Source organism: Halichoerus grypus, chromosome 11 (genome assembly GCF_964656455.1).
Source record: "Halichoerus grypus chromosome 11, mHalGry1.hap1.1, whole genome shotgun sequence".
In the NCBI taxonomy this organism is placed as follows: Eukaryota; Metazoa; Chordata; class Mammalia; order Carnivora; family Phocidae; genus Halichoerus; species Halichoerus grypus.
In genome coordinates, this window is record NC_135722.1 from 3525833 (window position 1) to 3541732 (window position 15900).

The 15900-nt window shown below is 59.1% G+C and overlaps 1 protein-coding gene across 12 annotated transcripts in view; it reads right to left on the reverse strand.

The window, feature by feature from the left end:
- The window catches only part of ANO1 (anoctamin 1), a 140609-nt gene that overhangs the window by 41203 nt on the left and 83506 nt on the right, over positions 1-15900 (reverse strand). For 7 of the 12 annotated variants that reach the window (XM_036099574.2, XM_078057663.1, XM_078057656.1 and 4 more), the window contains 7 exons: positions 15818-15872; positions 13161-13212; positions 10867-10932; positions 10324-10379; positions 8494-8535; positions 3652-3716; positions 2776-2910 (listed from right to left, as the gene is read on the reverse strand). In XM_036099574.2, coding sequence (XP_035955467.2) covers positions 2776-2910; positions 3652-3716; positions 8494-8535; positions 10324-10379; positions 10867-10932; positions 13161-13212; positions 15818-15872 — 471 coding nt within the window. The remainder of the gene's footprint in view (positions 1-2775; positions 2911-3651; positions 3717-8493; positions 8536-10323; positions 10380-10866; positions 10933-13160; positions 13213-15817; positions 15873-15900) is intronic. The other 5 variants (XM_078057659.1, XM_036099576.2, XM_078057657.1 and 2 more) reach the window with 1 other exon arrangement.

Sequence of the window (15900 nt, forward strand, 5' to 3'; positions counted from 1 at the left end):
CCATCTTCATTGATGAAGCAAGCCCAGAGAGGGGAAGTAAGTTGCTGAGGGTCACACAGCAGAGTGGGGACTGGGCCCTGCTTCTTCATGGCTCTTGCCTACTTGCCCAGAGACCGCAGGCTCTTACCTACTGCTCCTGGGTCCTCCCTTGGCTATTCCTGCCCTCTGCGCCCCTGGCCAGGCCCTTCAGCCTCAGACTCAGTTTCTCCTTCTGGGAGATGAGGAGAGGGGCCAGAGTAAGGCACTTCCAGCTCTACCTGCCCTGAACTTTCTCCTCCCGGCTAACTTGGACAAGACACTGAGCTATAAACAGACCCCAGGCAGGAGTGCTCATTCCCAGGGGCTGAAGTGTGTGGGGGGGGTGTTTTTGTTCCTTATTTCTGGATGCACATGAACTTATGCACGGCCCACAGCAGGACATCTGCTGAAAGGCTCTCGGGGACCCCTGTGTCAGCACGGTGGGCGTCCCGCTCTCTTCGCAGTTACGCTCTGAAAACACTGCGTGCCAGGCGCTGTGTCAGGCACGGAGGTGGAACGACGATTGTGGCAAGGAGGCTGCTGCCTCGGAGCACCTGGGGAAGCGAGCGCAGGTGCGCGTGCATGCGCGTGCGTGTGTGCGGGAGCAGGGCCGGCACACGCGGGTGGTGGGGCTGCGTGGACCCCAGAGCCCACCAGCTCTGGCTTTAGGGCTCGGCTCTACCATTTGTAATCTGTGTGGCCAGGGGTTGGGGGTGACTCAAACTCTTTGGGCTTCAGTTTCCCCATCTGTAGAATGGAGGTGCTGGGAATGAGCGCCCATGCTGTCGGGACATTGGGGAAACTTGGGAACGCCCGTGAACCCCGTTACTACCCTGGGGGTAACCAAGCACAGACAGCTGCTGTGAACAGTCTATTTCCTGCCCCTCGCCGAGCTCCCTCTCTTCTGAGGGCCCTTCCTGGGTGGTGGCAGGTGTGGGGGGCACTGATAATGACCCCCACTGTCTCCGTGCTGCCTGGGGCCCTGGTGACCTGGCCAGAGGCTGGGGGCCCGGAGCCCTGCGGGGGCAGGGGCCAGACTGTGCAGCTCTGCCCGCCGCCCAGCCCTCCTCCCCGTTAGCATAAACAAGGCCAGCCAGATAAAAAGCATTTTTCTGCTGGTTTTAAACCCTCAGCCTCGCCCTTCATCACCCACAGCCAAAATAAAGACAAGGAAAGGGAAGGTCTGTTCTTTGGAGGGGTTGGGCCTGGTGGGGGTGGCAGGCGGCACCTCGAGGGGCAGGGCCACCGGCTTCCCTACAGACTTGGACGGATCGGACTCCAAGGGGGACACACACCTCCTTCTTCGCCCAAGGCACCAACCGGGCGGCGGCCGAGGCCAAGGTCGGACGGGCATCCAGAATCCGCTGTGAATGCGGTTCACATCCCTGGCCACGTGTCAGGACGTGGTGGCGCGGGCCTGGCCCCAGGGACCTCGGCGCCCTGGTTGTGCAGACATGCCCGGGCAGAGCCTCCTGGCTGAGGCTCTCCTGGCACCGCTGCCTCTTGGGGGGGGGGAGGGAGGGAGGAAGGGAGGTGAAGCCCCCAGGGGCCCTGCCACTCGCCACATCCCTTGGGGCTTTGGAACTAAATCCGTGTCACACCTGGGCTACCCTGACGGCCACCGTCGGACCCAAGCACAGTGGTCTCATGTCGCGTTAGCCAACCAGGGGACTAAGCTTCCTCTGCTCTGTCCGTGCCCAGAACAGCCCTGGAGGGGACGTAGCCAGATTCCTTGAACGTTTCGATCCCGGGTGGGTGGAAATACTTCAGGTGTTACTCGTGCATCAAAGCACCATTTACACGGGAATTTGCCGGATACGGCCTCCTGTGCTGTGGAGATGTAACGAGCCGGTCTCCTGGCCGGGTGGGACTCGTTTGATCTTTACTGACTGGGACTACAGATGAATTTTCCAAGTCGCGGCTCTGCTTTGGAGACACGGGGCGGAGTTGTAAGAGAGAGAACTGAACTGCTGTCCCCGGACTTCCCCGAGAGTCTGCACGCTCGTGGGAGGCAGGGCCGGCGGGCCAGGCAGCAGTGTCCCTGACCGAGGCAGGGGCTTGTCGTCCGGAACACACAACACGGTCACCTCTGGCTCAGGGCTCGCGGCCCTGGCACACAGCGGGGAGAGACAGGACACTCCCGTGCCCACCGAGGACCACGGCCTCCGGGCTCCCACCGCTTGACTCATGTTCTGGCTGCCATTTTGGGAGAACCACACCCCAGCACAAGGCCAGGCCTTCTCGGGGCTCCCGGCCTTCTTCCAAGAGCTCCCCATGCCTGATGTAACCCTCGGGGAACCGCAGCAGGAGCATCAGCTCTGTGACTGCGAAGCCCCCCGGGGCCACAGGGACAGGGAAGCCAGCGCGGAGAAAGGGACCCGGAGGGCGGAGTCCACGCACAAGACCTCGGCAGGGCCCTCTGGCTCATCTCCTGAGCTTGCTAGGAAGCAGCGATGTTCCTTGTCACTGAAGGACTGAAAACTCATTTAAAAGAAGGCAAAAAACCTTCCAAGAAGGAAAAAAAGAAGGAAAAGGAGCTGGATGCTTATATTACATCATCCTCCGGACAAGAGTGTCTCCCAGGCGTCTGTGCTTGGAAGAGCCGTCGTCTGCGCTCTCAGACGGTGCTCCCCCTCCTTGGGGCGGGAGGGGGGGCCTGCAGGTTCAAGGACCCACCAGCCACCGCCAGCCGGCCGCAGGAGGAACGCGGCTCCCCGGCGAGCAGAGGGCGTGTGCAGGGAGGGGCTGTCCGCCTACCTGGGGATGTTCTCATCGACGGTGGCACATCCGTACAGGAAGACGATGATGCCGACCACGGACGCGGGGATGAGCATCTGGGTGTACACGCCCAGCCAGGCGAAGTACAGGCCAATCTTCTCCCCAAAGTACTTCCTGCACCGCAGGGCAAAGCCAAACAGAGACAAGCTTATGCTCACTGCAAACCCGTGCGGGACGTGCGGCACCTCCCTGCCCGGCAAGGAGCAGCTCGAACTGGGCCCCGGCTTCTCCAGAGCGGGACTGAGAGTGGGTGGGGGCTCTGGACCCGGCCGTCAGGGGCGGGGTGCCCCTTGCCCTTCTGCACCCCGGGAAGGTGGGCCATTCTGTTTGTGAGGCCCGGGCCCGGGGATGGGGGGCGGTCGCGGTGGGCTGCCTGGGAGGTCGTCTGCTCTGTCCCAAGTCCCCGCTCAGTGTAAGAGCTGGAATGAACTCCAGCCTGGAGGCACCAAGAGAACCAACCCTCTTCACTTTCAGCATCTCTGGTGCCTTGAGGGGGTTAATAATTTTCACGGGCTGGACTCCGGTCCACAGGTCTCCCCACAGGACACGCATCTGCTCCCCTTCCTGCCCCGGGAGAGAGGACAGCTTTCTCCTTCCCCTCAACCCAGCCATGCAACGGCCACCCAGCCGGTTGAGCGGGGCTGGGCATTCAGGAGAAGAGGGTGAACATGATGGGAAGAGCCCATTCTCCAGTGAGTCTATGGGCCTGCAGGGGACCTGGGGCCCCCTTCCCAAGCTCCTCAAGTTCAGACAGGTTCCCAGGTGCTGCACATTGAGTGCGGTCCAAACCAACTGCCATCCAACCAGGGACTCGCCCCCTGTAGCCTCTGAGCAGCCAAGCCCACCCCTTCTTACCTGACCAGGTCGATGGGCTGGTACTTATAGAAGACCCCGTAGCTCGCCCACTCTTGGTACAGGAGCTGGGGGAAAGCAAGTGGTGAGGGCTTGTGGAAACGGAGCTTCGCTTCCCAGAGCTGGTGTACTCAGCTCACAGGGACATCATTCATTCATTCAACAAATAGTTCTTGAGATTCGCCGTGTGCCGGTGACCGTGCTGGGCACTGGGCTTCCAGAGGTGAGCACGGCGGACACGGCCCTGCGCCCCGGCGCTGCCGTCCTGGCAGGGGAGACCCACAGGAACCTTTCAGCTCCGGTAAAGGTCTCACAGAACCCACCGGCGGTAGGAGCTGAGCTGACACCGGAGTAAGAACGGGCTGGACAGGACAGAAGCTTCTGGAATCATTATGGAAGCCTCACTCTTCATGATCTGACCCGGAATTGATCTAAAATGGCCCGACCCTGTGAGTGAGACTTTTCCACGTAGGGTTCTCGGCTGTCCCTGTCAGACGCCGTGTCATTCTTTATAAAGGACAGAGACCACCACGCTCTGGAGCAGAGAAATACCAGTGGCAAGGCGTTCAAAACTCTCCTGAGATGGGCTGTCTGATTAACACGGCTTAGTGAAATAAATGAAATCTACACACGCCCCATTACCCCCCAGGCTCTGGGCAGGGATGGTAATGAGCTTGATGGATCGAAAACCTTGTACGAACATGCAGAGAGTGTCCTAAGAAAGATACCACGTTGGGACTGGTGGTGTTAAGAGAGAAATCCCACCCATGTGGGTCAATGATGCTTCACCAGCCTTAACTCAAAGCCTAAGTCACACAGCTGGGACCCTGTGCCTGGCCGCCTGCCCCTGCTGGCATCGGACGGGGAACGGGGAGGGAGGCAGGCGGGAGACCGCCCCATGAGCTCCCTGCAGTTTAGGCCCCGGCCGGTGTATTCTACTACGGCAGCCCATGCTGACAGATGCACCTGCCCCCACCTCCCCGCACTTCGGAGCTGACGGCTTTATGTGCACACAGATATCTTTAGGTAATTCTCCGAAAATTAACAGTGTGCACGAAGGCTCGCTGGGAGGGGTCCTGCACCCACAGACCAGGGAGTCAGCTCTGAGAAATACTACGCAGAACACAAGTGCTGTGTTTCCTCAAAAGTCAACACGCACGTCTGCTCTGATCTCTAAAAAGACTTTACGTCTTTCTGTAAGTGCTACAACGGGATGTGTTTGGCAGGGTCCACGTCCTGAAGGACTAACAGCAAGGCTGGCTGCTGGTGGGTGACCTCTGTGGCCTCCTGAGGAAGTGGGGTGCATGGGGGACCTCTCTGTCTCGGAGGAGAGAGGCGGGAGTTAAAGACACCACTCCTGGGCGGGAATGTGGGCTCTGCTGGGCCTCCAGCAGGCATTCTGGGCACTGAGTCTGAGTCCTAAGTCCTGGGAGGGCCCCCTCCCCTCTGAGCCCTGCTGGGCATCCAGGGCAGACCCTCCCCTCTGAGCCCGTGGCCTCCGTTATTCTGGTGGAGACTGTCCTTCCTCCCGGGTCAGAGGGGGATCCCCAAGGGCTTATGCCTCGTAAAAGCCACAGCACTGAGGCTCGCCACGTCTCGGCTGGCCTGGTTATGCGGACAACAGCGAAAAGCCCCCAGTGTCACTCTGCAAACAGCAAACTTGGATGAGCGCACAGACCACCTCTGGGAAAGCAAAGCGGCCATCACTGACCTGGGCAGCTTCCTCCCCTCCAACGAAATCAAGCTGCTGATAGAGACCACACGCAGGCCGGGAGGCGCACCAGAGATGGGGGCAGAAGGAGGCAGGAGGGAGGGAAAGAGGGGGTCAAAGACTGTGCTGGGGGACAGAGGCCCTTCTCAAAGGCATGGCCTCGTCACGCTGGTCCCTGCGTGACGTTCACGGGTACGTGGGACAGCTGGGGGTACACACCCTGGCTCTCCGCATGACTGCTTTACCTCGGGGGAGCGTTCTTCCTGCCAAGAAGGGAACATCAATCACCCAGCAGCTGGCAGAGTGGAGAAGTCAAAGTCAAGATTTCCCTGTTACGGCTGGCAGAGCTCCGAGGGTGCACCTCAGCCTTGCAAGCAGGGCGGGAGGTGTCAGGCCCTGGGGTGGGCTAACGGGGCACAGTGGCCCCGGACCTCAGAGGGAGCCTGGCTCAACCCACCGGCGTCTCTCCGGCCCAGACCTCCCCCCTGGGCCCACACGGCTGGGCGGGCCTGCTACGGCACAGATGCTGTCCTCAATTACTGCGTAGGCACTTGCCCCTTGCCACCTCTCCCTAGAATGGAGGCCACGAGGGCCAGGTTTGCCTGGTCCACGTTATCCGCAGAACCTCGCACAGGGCCTAGGGCAGATAACAGGGTCCCAGTAAGTAACTATGGAAGGAAGGAGGGAAAGAGGGAATGACAGGTCAGGGTCCTGTGGCTCTCAGTCCAGCATGGGGATGGAGACAACTCAATCCACATCTGGAGTAGCTGCCCCGCTCCATGTCCCCGGACGAAGGAACGCTCCCGCTCCCAAGGGCTCTGAGTGTCCATGACTGTTCTGACCATGCTCAGCCTTAGCCCTGGCCTGATTCTTTGCTTAAGCATTCCTACGTGTGCTCCTCCAGCTCGGCACAGGAAAATGGCCTTGGCCTCGCTGCACTCCCCTCTCCATCCTGTGACGTATCCAGGGCCAGGCACTGGGGGCTCCCCTGCCACTGGTGGGACCAATAGTGGGGGAGCCACCGATTTTGTCACTGGAAAGGCAAAATACTCAGAACCAGATCAATTAAGATGGAGCCACTTGGGAGAACGAAAAGTTCTCCAAGGCTCTGAATTAGAACCCAAACACCCATCTGTAACATTCCTCCCTCTCTCCCTCCCTCCCTTCCATCTGTCCACCCACCCACCCATCATCCACCCATCCATCTCCCCATCTAACCACCCATCGTCCATCCATCAATCATCCACCCAACCATCCATCTCCCCATCTATCCAGTCATCATCCACCCACCCACCCGTCATCCACCCATCATTCATCCATCCATCCATCATCCACCCATCCATCCATCTCCCCATCTAGCCACCCATCATCCACCCATCATCCATCCATCCATCCATCTCCCCATCTATCCAGCCATCATCCATCCACCCATCCATCCATCTCCCCATCTATCCAGTCATCATCCACCCACCCACCCGTTATCCACCCGTCATTCATCCATCCATCCATCATCCACCCATCCATCCGTCTCCCCATCTAGCCACCCATCATCCACCCATCATCCATCCATCCATTCATCTCCCCATCTATCCAGCCATCATCCATCTACCCACCCACCCACCCATCACCCACCCATCATCCATCCATCCATCTCCCCATCTACCCAGCCATCATCCACCCACCCACCCACCCATCATCCACCCATTCAACTACCCATCCATCTCCCCATCTATCCACCCCATCCATCCACCCATCATCCATCCAATGCTCTTGGACTACCCCCATGGGCCAGGCCTGGTACTCACAGCTGGTACATTAAATTCAATGGGGGTGGGGGGGATGGAGGGTGGGCAGCATTCCAGGCAGAGGGAACAGGTGGGTCTGGACAAACCTAGAGTCATGTTTGCTGGGCCTGGTGCCCAGTAAGTAGCTCCTGAATAAGTAAGTGAATGAGATCGTTTTGGCAGCGTGTGACCACTGGCTGAGTAGTCTCAGATTAGTGAGGTGGTCAGCGTGGCTGGTGCACAGGGAGGCGGGTGGGAAGAAGGCCACAGTAGCCTGTGAATTAGACCTGAAAGGGGGTCACTGTGGAGGGAAGGGACCAGACACTTGGCACAGGGGCACAAAGGCATGAAGGAGGATGGACTCCGAGGCCAGAGTTGGCCCAGGCAGGCCTGTGGAGGAGACGGTGCTTCTCCAGCGGGATTGAATTGGGTGGGTGGGGGGGGGTTCTACAAGTCACTGGGTCTCAGACGATTGCCAGATGTTCCACTAAAAATAACCAAATATGTCATTTTTGAGCTAAATCAGATAGCATCTTCAGCCGGATTCCCGGGCGGGCAAGTTGTATCCAGTACCAGAGGTTTAAAAACACATATGGGGGGCCGGCGGGAGGCAGGAATGGAGAACATTCCATTCACAGAGGTTCCCAGCCCAAGATCTGGGACAAGGCCACCATTGTGAGGTTCCTAGGGAAGCGCCTCTACCCACTGCCTCTGAAGGATCTGCTCTTGAGGGGCAAACACGGGCCCAGGAGGTCTGTTCCCCAAGCTGAAGGAAGTCTGCACTTGTTTGGGAAGCGGGAGAGGGCAAGGTGGGTGCGGGGAGGAGGCTGGAAGCCAAGCACTGGCTTGTGTGCAGGACGGCAGGATGGCAGAGAAGAACCTTCCCGAGTGAGGAGGACAGAGAAGTGGCCATGGTGGGGGTGGGGAGGCAGGGAGCCTAGGTACATAGGATCAGGGAGAGCACTGAACCACAAACAGATCACTCGGTGTCTCCAAAGGCATAACTCCAGGAACACCAGCTCAATACCCTTTCCATCAGAAAGGGCTCCAGGTCAAATAAGTTTGAGAAACACAGGGTTGAACCATGTCCACTAGTCTCCCCAGTGTATGGAGGGGGTTGTGGCTCTCTGGGGCTGGCAGGGAAGGCCAAGGTAGAGAAACACACCCTCGCTTTCACATGTTCCCCCAAACCCGCCCGGACACCTCTTAGACGCAGAGAGAGGAGTGCACACCAGCGGGCTGGAGTTCTGCCCTGTCCCCCCGGACGTGGGGCGGGAGTGTTGCTGCCCCACGGGCCACCACGTAGCCCTGTCCCGCCCGCGGCCCTCCATCTGCTCTGCATCCACTTACTTTTCTGTCATTGAAATCCACGTTTTCACCTTCGTAGTCTCCCTGTTCAGGAGAAAAGGAAAGCAGTCACCACCTGATAGACCTTGCAAGGAGCTCAAATCCGCAATGCTTCCAAACGTAAGCACCAGCCGTGCTCGCGAACACAGGTAGGATAACCCCAGGGAGCAGCAGGTCACGGGACAGGGAAGGCTGGCGGGAGGCTCTGCGTTGTTTCAATTGGGTGAACGTGTGTCCCACCCGCCGGGAGGCCCCAGAATCTGGCCCTGCCAGGTGGGGCTCCCTTTCACTCCCAAGGGCCCCTGGAAGGCAGGAAGTTGTATGGTCACTGTGCACAGAGATCAGTGAGCCCCCACACTCCCATTTCACACACGGCAACGCTGAGGCTCAGAGAAGCAAAGCGGCCCTGACATCTAGCAGGGGTCACCAGCTGAAAGGCCCAGCAGTTTGTGACTGCGGCTGGTGGGGCTGAGGGGCTGCACTCCTGGAGGCTGCGGGGCGGGTGAGCACCCGCTGATGGAGGGTGATGGAGGGTGGTCAAGGCCCCTTCAGCCGGGACCACTGGCTGGGACCTGTGAGGTCTGAGCCCTGCCCTTGAAAACCCAGCAGGTCACTGGCCGAGGCAACGTACTCCACACGCCCCAAATCAACACTGCATTCATGGAGCACCTACAAAATGCCAAGCGTGAAGGCTTTCATGAGACATATGCCCAAGGAACGGTGGCCAAACAGTGGTGTTTCTGTGGGACGGGGAACCTCGGAGGTTGGTGGGGGGGAGGCAGGGAGAAATCACCCGTGCAGGGGGAAAAGGAGGGCTCTGTGTGGCCCTGGGGAATGGGGGAAGAGCATGCAGGCAGAAGGAACAGCATTCCCAAAGACACAGAAGTGGGAAAGCTCGGTCAGTGGACACCAGCTCCCCGCAGTGAATGAGCAGGTCAGAGTCAGGGATCTGAATGGATGGCCCTTTGCTGTTCTGGCAATTGGGTTTCTCCAATCCAGGGTCATACTGGAAGCCCTCTCGCTTCTGCTCCCTCTGGACGCCTGCTGGGAACCATTCCCCACTTGTAGATGGGGACGCGAGGCACAGAGGGGACAGGGGCTGCCTCCACTCGGGGCCGCGGAGGAATGTGGCCAGGACTAGACTCTGGGTCCCCTGACTCCCTGCCCCACCCTCCTCTTTTCTCTCCTGCTCCGTGGCTCCTAGTCCTCGGGCAACACCCATTTGGAACGTTCCAGAGGCCCATGGTCTGGGGTTCCCACACTGCTCGGGCCCCACAGTGCATTCCCGTGCCCCGCTGAACCCTAACCCCTGTTTCCATAGAGACAGCAAGAAGAGAATCATCCCTCTCCACCTCAACTGAGCCAACGCGCGGCTGTGGCCACAGGCTATATTTGTCGGGGGATACCACAGGGATTTGGAGATCCAGCTCAGGAAGCTGGCCCTTTGCTCTGCAGAAATAGATACACGCAGAGTCCCGATCACTCTGCCAGAGTGGGGGCAGGGCGGGGCGGCCGGGGAGACCCAGGACGGGGGGGGGGGGGGGGGGCGGACATTGCGTGGACTGGTCGGCCGCAAGGTTCACACCCTGCCCGGGCAGGGTTCCTGCCACAGCCCCTGCCTCGGTGGGCTTGCTCTGCAAGAAAAGATGCCCTGGGTGTAAGGACCTGGTCCCCCCTGGTCTGGCCAGGAAGGACTGTGTGCAGCTGACATTTACAGGAGAGCCAAAGCAGGAAGCCGAGACCGCAGGATAATGAGAGCTCCCTGGGGGTGTGGCCCGGGGGATTTGGGGCGTCCAATGACGCAGGCACGAACGCTTTGTCAAGGTTACTCACATCGTGCAGGGGGTAGGCGGCCGAGTAAACGCCATTGGCCAGTAGGCTCGTGATACCTTAAAAATAAAGGCAGAGAGAGGATTACGGACCAGGTATGTCTCCTGCCGCTCTCTTTGCCAAAAGAGCAGTCCCAGGACCGTGTCTGTCGCCGAGAATTTTCTCAAAGCCCGCTGCACCTGGCCGCACAGAGCCAGGCCACCTTTCTGGCGTTTCCTCCCCAGGTTTGACTAGGAGACGGTAAAGACATGCTCTATCGGCAGGATTAGGAAGACACAGAGGAAACCCCAAGAGACAGTTATGCCTGGGAGGAAGGAGGTACCCCGAGCCTGCAATTCACCAACTACCCACACCTGCTTGAGGGCAAGCCTACAGACGAGAAAGATGGATTTCAAGTGGTTAGAAAAGCTGAATCATGAGAAAAATATGGGTGGGAAAATTGATGGTGTCGGAAAACACACATACAATTTGGAATTAGATTTTAGGTTGATTGGGAAAGCCGAGGGGGAGGCCTGCGGGCCCCACGGCGGGGGCGGAGGCACTTACCGTATTTACTACATTTTCGCCTTTTATTTAAAAGGGCAGAGTCCTTCTTTCTTCCCTCTCCTTGCCCTGTTTGTACATCGGGCTATTAGTTACATGAAAACGTCTGAAAGGACCAAAGCTGCATTTGGGGGAGAAAGCGTTGGCTCACAGCGGTCCGCACGCCTGGGGGGTGGTGGGGCAGTGGCCACGGCCTTGACAGCTGCCCCAGACCCTGCACTGGACACGCTACGCAAGTCACCTGCACCTCCCAGAACCCGGAGCTGTGCCTTCGGAGCCTGGCCCCAGGAGACCGTGCTGGGGAGGGAAGGCCGAGCCGGCCACGCGTGGGGATGGGGGCTCCCGGAAGCCGGATCTCGCGCACGCCCTCGGGGGCCAGTGCTGCTCCAGAGTCTCCAGGAGCCCTTTGCTGGTCACAGAACCCTCGGCCTGGCCAAAGAGGCTTTGTAGGTTTCTCAGTGGCCTAGCCGGCCCACCCTTTACTACGCCACTGGGAAATGGTGGGAAAGTGTCTTCCTGAGCTCCATTTAAAAACAGATCGTCTTCTCTGTTAGTGATCTGGAATAACCAGGGTACCTGAGGGATGCTTAGAAATCCAAACCAGAGACAGGTGGAAGCATCCAGCTAAAGCCCACGTGCATGAAAATTCATCTGTAATGAAAGTGGATGTGGGTCTGATTCAGGTTCACTGGCTCCTTACTGTTGCTAGAACACTCTCAACACGGTGCTGCCACAGGGCCTTTGCACAGGTCTGGACCCCTCATTTTCTTCAGATCTCTGCTCAAATGTCTCCTCCTCAGAAAGGTCTTTTCCGATCATTGTTCCTAAATCCTCCTGGCAGCCTTCCCAATCCCTACAAGATGATGTTCTGGCTTTTCTGATTATTACCTATTTTCTCCCCCAGAACATAAATTCTGAGGGTGACAGAATCCATCAATACTGGCTGCAAGTTGAATGAGTGAATTTGGAGGTGAGTAGGGCTTTCAGGCAAGGCACCGAGGTGAAGTGGGGGTGCAGACGAGGACCCTTGATCTATCTGCTCTGTCACCAGATTCGCCAGAGATGTCCACCCCTGGGGACGACCCAGAGCAGGGATCAACTCTAGCTGAGAAGCCCCCAGACCCTGGGCTCTTTGCAAACCTTCAGTGCAACCATGCAGGTTTGCATCAGAAGGGACCCTACAGGGAACCTCCAGGCAGACTGAGGCTGGGACAGGAGCCACACTTCCTCCCACCTCTGCTGACCTGGGCCACTCTGGAGGCTCTCGCTCGGTCTAAGGTGGGCCGGGCCTATGGTTGACAGTTTTCCCGGGCTCCTCTTGACCCCTGGATAGGACCCCCCCCCCATTCCCACTGACTTAGGACACGGGCTCAGAGATTGCAGGCCCAGAAGGAGTCCCTGTGACTGGCCATCGGCCATACTGGCCAGGGAACCTGCAGCCCACCTGACCCCGAGGGCCCATCGTCCTGGGCCCGGCCCCCAGCACTCCCCTACCCTGCTGCTCTCTGCTTTGGTCCCGGCAGGCATTCTCCCCTCTGCAGGAAGCCAAGTGTGCAAGGATTCTCTGTCCTGGATGCACAGACCCCTTGCGTGGCCCTGGAGGGCACGCACAGCTCTCAGCGGGGCGTGCACAAGCGTAAGAAGGAGGAACCCTAGCAAAAGGCATTCCTTTGCTCTGAAGTGTTTGGTTTTGGTGACCTCAGACTGCAGCTGTGGGCGGGGGACCCATGCTGGGGTGGGGGTGGGGGTTCGACTCGACACACTTGGGTCGGGAAAATTCTGCATCAGTGGCTTGGTGTGTGCTATAAACCGGGACGCAGGGTGCCCAGCTGGGATGGTTTCGTGGCAGGTTCTGGAACTGGGGTGTGTGTCGAGGACGCGCCTTTCAGCAAGGCCCGGTGTGGAGCTGTGTGGGTCCCTGGTGGGGCACCTTCCACTCCAAGCTGGGTGCATGTCTAGCTGCTTCCCAGCCACGGGGAGCTGCTTTGGCCCATCACCCCCGGCCAGAACCCTAACAACTTCCCCCTGGACTGTGAGGGTCAACAGAGGGTGACGGCGCCTTGGTCACCCCTCCAGCTTCCAGCAGCCAGATTTACCACCTCTGCAGGGAGAGGCTGACACCGCCGTAGAGCGGCCCCGCGGTCCTGGAACAGTTCTCCCGCCTGACAGCTACACCGGCTTAAATCAAAACCTTCTAAAAACCCCCAAACCGGCTGCCCGCCTCCCACGGAGGTGATGGGAGGCAAGATTAGCGCTGGGAGGGGAGCGCTGAGCTCAGGCCCCAGCAATGTCCTCACCCATGCTGTACTTGGCCTTGGTACACGTTGTTCTTTTCAGGATCTCATAGACCTGTTGCGGAGACAAGAAGGAGGGGCGGACAGTTACTTGAGGCAGCCAGGGCATGCAGAGACTGTCACATGATGGCCAAAAAGGGACGTGGTCGAGCGCGACCAGCGACAGCCGCCCACACTCCTCTGAGGACAGACGGCAAGTCTTTCTACGGATGCGCGTCCCCAGCGCCAAGCCTGTGCCGTTCCGAGGGAGGAGCCGGCGGGACGGGAGGACCCCGATCTCTCACTTCGCTCTGTGAGGCACCCACCGTGTCGTGCTGTTTGGGGTTGAGAGTTGTCCGCCGCGCCCCGTGGGACGGGCCACCCTCCCTTCCGGCTGGGAAGGGAGTTGGGATTCAGAGCCACCGGGACCCGTGGCAGTGAGAGCGGCAATCCTCCCTCCAAGCCCTCGGCTCCCGCACCGGCTGCCCGCGGCACCCCCGGCCCTGCACCTGCTCTCCTGCGTCCGGCCCTGGCCCAGCAACCCGGCCTCCTCGCTGCTCCGCCCGCTCACCAAACCCTCTCCCGAGGCCCAGGGCCTTCACCCTCGCTGTTCCCTCTGCTAGAAGCACTTGGTCCCCGAGATCTAAGTGGCTGTAGGACAGCTGCTACCCCCTGCTCTGCCTTCCCACTCTGCTCTTGTCCCGGAGTGCCCCCGTCCTCCTCCGTAAAGGCGCCCATTGCCTCCTCCCTCCCTCCCACCAATAACTGCACGAATGAGCCACTCAGGCCGTTGGCCCCCTCCCCGGTACCCCCGAATCTAACTGAGGGCCCCATCCTGACCTTGCTGACTCTCCCGGAACTACCGCCTCCCATCCAGCTGGGTCACGGCCCCGTTCATGACCACCTGTAAGCCCACATCTGCCTCCACCTGCCCTCTCACAGCTGGCCATCATCCTGCTCGAACAGATCTGACCACATCCTAAACCTTGCTCTGCAACCTTCTATGGCTCCCTAGCGCCTCCAGGCTGAAGGTGGGAGTCCCAAGACCAACACATCCGGCCCTTCCTGCTGATCCTGACTCCTACCCACCTGCACGCTGAGCGACCCCGATGCCAGGAGCATGGCGAAGGAGGCAAGGAGGGCTGTCGACCTCCACACCTTTGCCTAGAATGACCTTACCCCAACGCCGGATCCTGTCAGGTCTCCAAGACCATGGGGCCTGACTACCCAAGGACAAATTTCTGAACTGTCAGTTTCTCTGGAGCATCGGCCAGTTTACAAACCGGCCCTCGAGGTCTCTGGGAGAGAGCCCCCCCAATCCCCAGAGGTAAAATGGATCGTTCAGTTAGTACTTATGGACAGAACTGCTTTCTGTCACTTGGGATCATGGACTGAACTCTATTTTATAGCAGATTCCCAATGAGATGGGGTCTAGAGCTTCCCATTCACCTATGTCCTTCCCCCCAACCCCCCCGGCAAGAGCAAGAGTGAATTCACCAATTTGCTCCCGCCCCATGCCTCTGGGGAGCATTCTGGCAGCCCCAGATCATGTGAAAGGCTGGGGCACACATGCATTTTCTATTTCCTAATGAAGAAAAAGTGAAACTGGACGGTTCTCCCAAGTGGTCGATGTCTGAGGGAGGTGTTCCCTCCGTGGATACCCGTCAGCCCGAGCCCCCCCGGCTGGCCGATGTTTTCACATAAACGAGTTCCTTCTTATTTATTATGATGAGATTTAATTGCCAAGATTAATCAGTAACACAGGTAATATAAATCACCGCGCTGTGCCCAGGCCGCCCTGGGTGGAGGTGCACCGCTGCCCTGAGCTGGAAGCCAGAACCATTCTCTCGTTCTGATGTAGGCTCCGTGCCTCCCCAGGTCATGAGGCTGGGAGGGGACAGAGGGCAGATGGAACCCCGACCTGCCTTCCCAGCAGCGGCCTGAGCCCCCTTCACCAATGCGACCTGCACCACCGTCCCCGCCCCTGGCCACCTGCCAGCCTGGGGATGTGGCCGTGAGGGGCAGTTATCGGCTCAAGGTCAAGTGGCTGCCCCCCACCCCCCAGCCCTGCACCTCTCCCCTCCAGGCTGGGCTTTCTGGGCAGGGAGCTTGGCTGTGAGGTTAATTTCTTGTGCAGATAAAAGCTGGGTCCTGAGCCGTGCACAGCCCAGCTTGGCCGGTGGACAAGTTGGCGGCCGATGGATAAACATTAAACCCATACCTCGAATAGGGCAGGGTGGCCTGGTCAGATTTCAAACTTCCATTTGCTCCTCTGGCACAGCCCCGGAAATCTGCCCAACCCACACGGCTTTGCCTCCATCGCCCCATTACTCCTGCCAGGCCTGCCTGCGTGGAAACCTCTGGGTCCGGGGCCCCACTAGCCCCACTAAGGGCCAGGGCAGGGAGGCCGGGGACAGGTGCTGAGGGGTCTGGAGTCCCCCTGCCCCTTTCCTGCGGCTCCACCTGACTCTCCTCCTCCTGCGGAGGAGGACTGGGGGCCTCGACTGGGGGCCTCCCCTGGGGCCCCCACAGCCTCTCTGATTTATTATTCTAATTATCACTGTCACAGGCAATTAGAACTGGCTTCCACCTGGAAGAGTTCTGCTGAAATGAAATTATCATCCGCTTCTCCCCGGAGCCACCTTGCTGGTGAGCCAGCGATTCCCACGAGGGATACTTACTATTGTGCTCCGGGTTTTGCTGTCGAAAAAGGAATCCTTGTCAGACAGGTCAAATCTGTTGAAATATTGGGAAGAAAGAGACA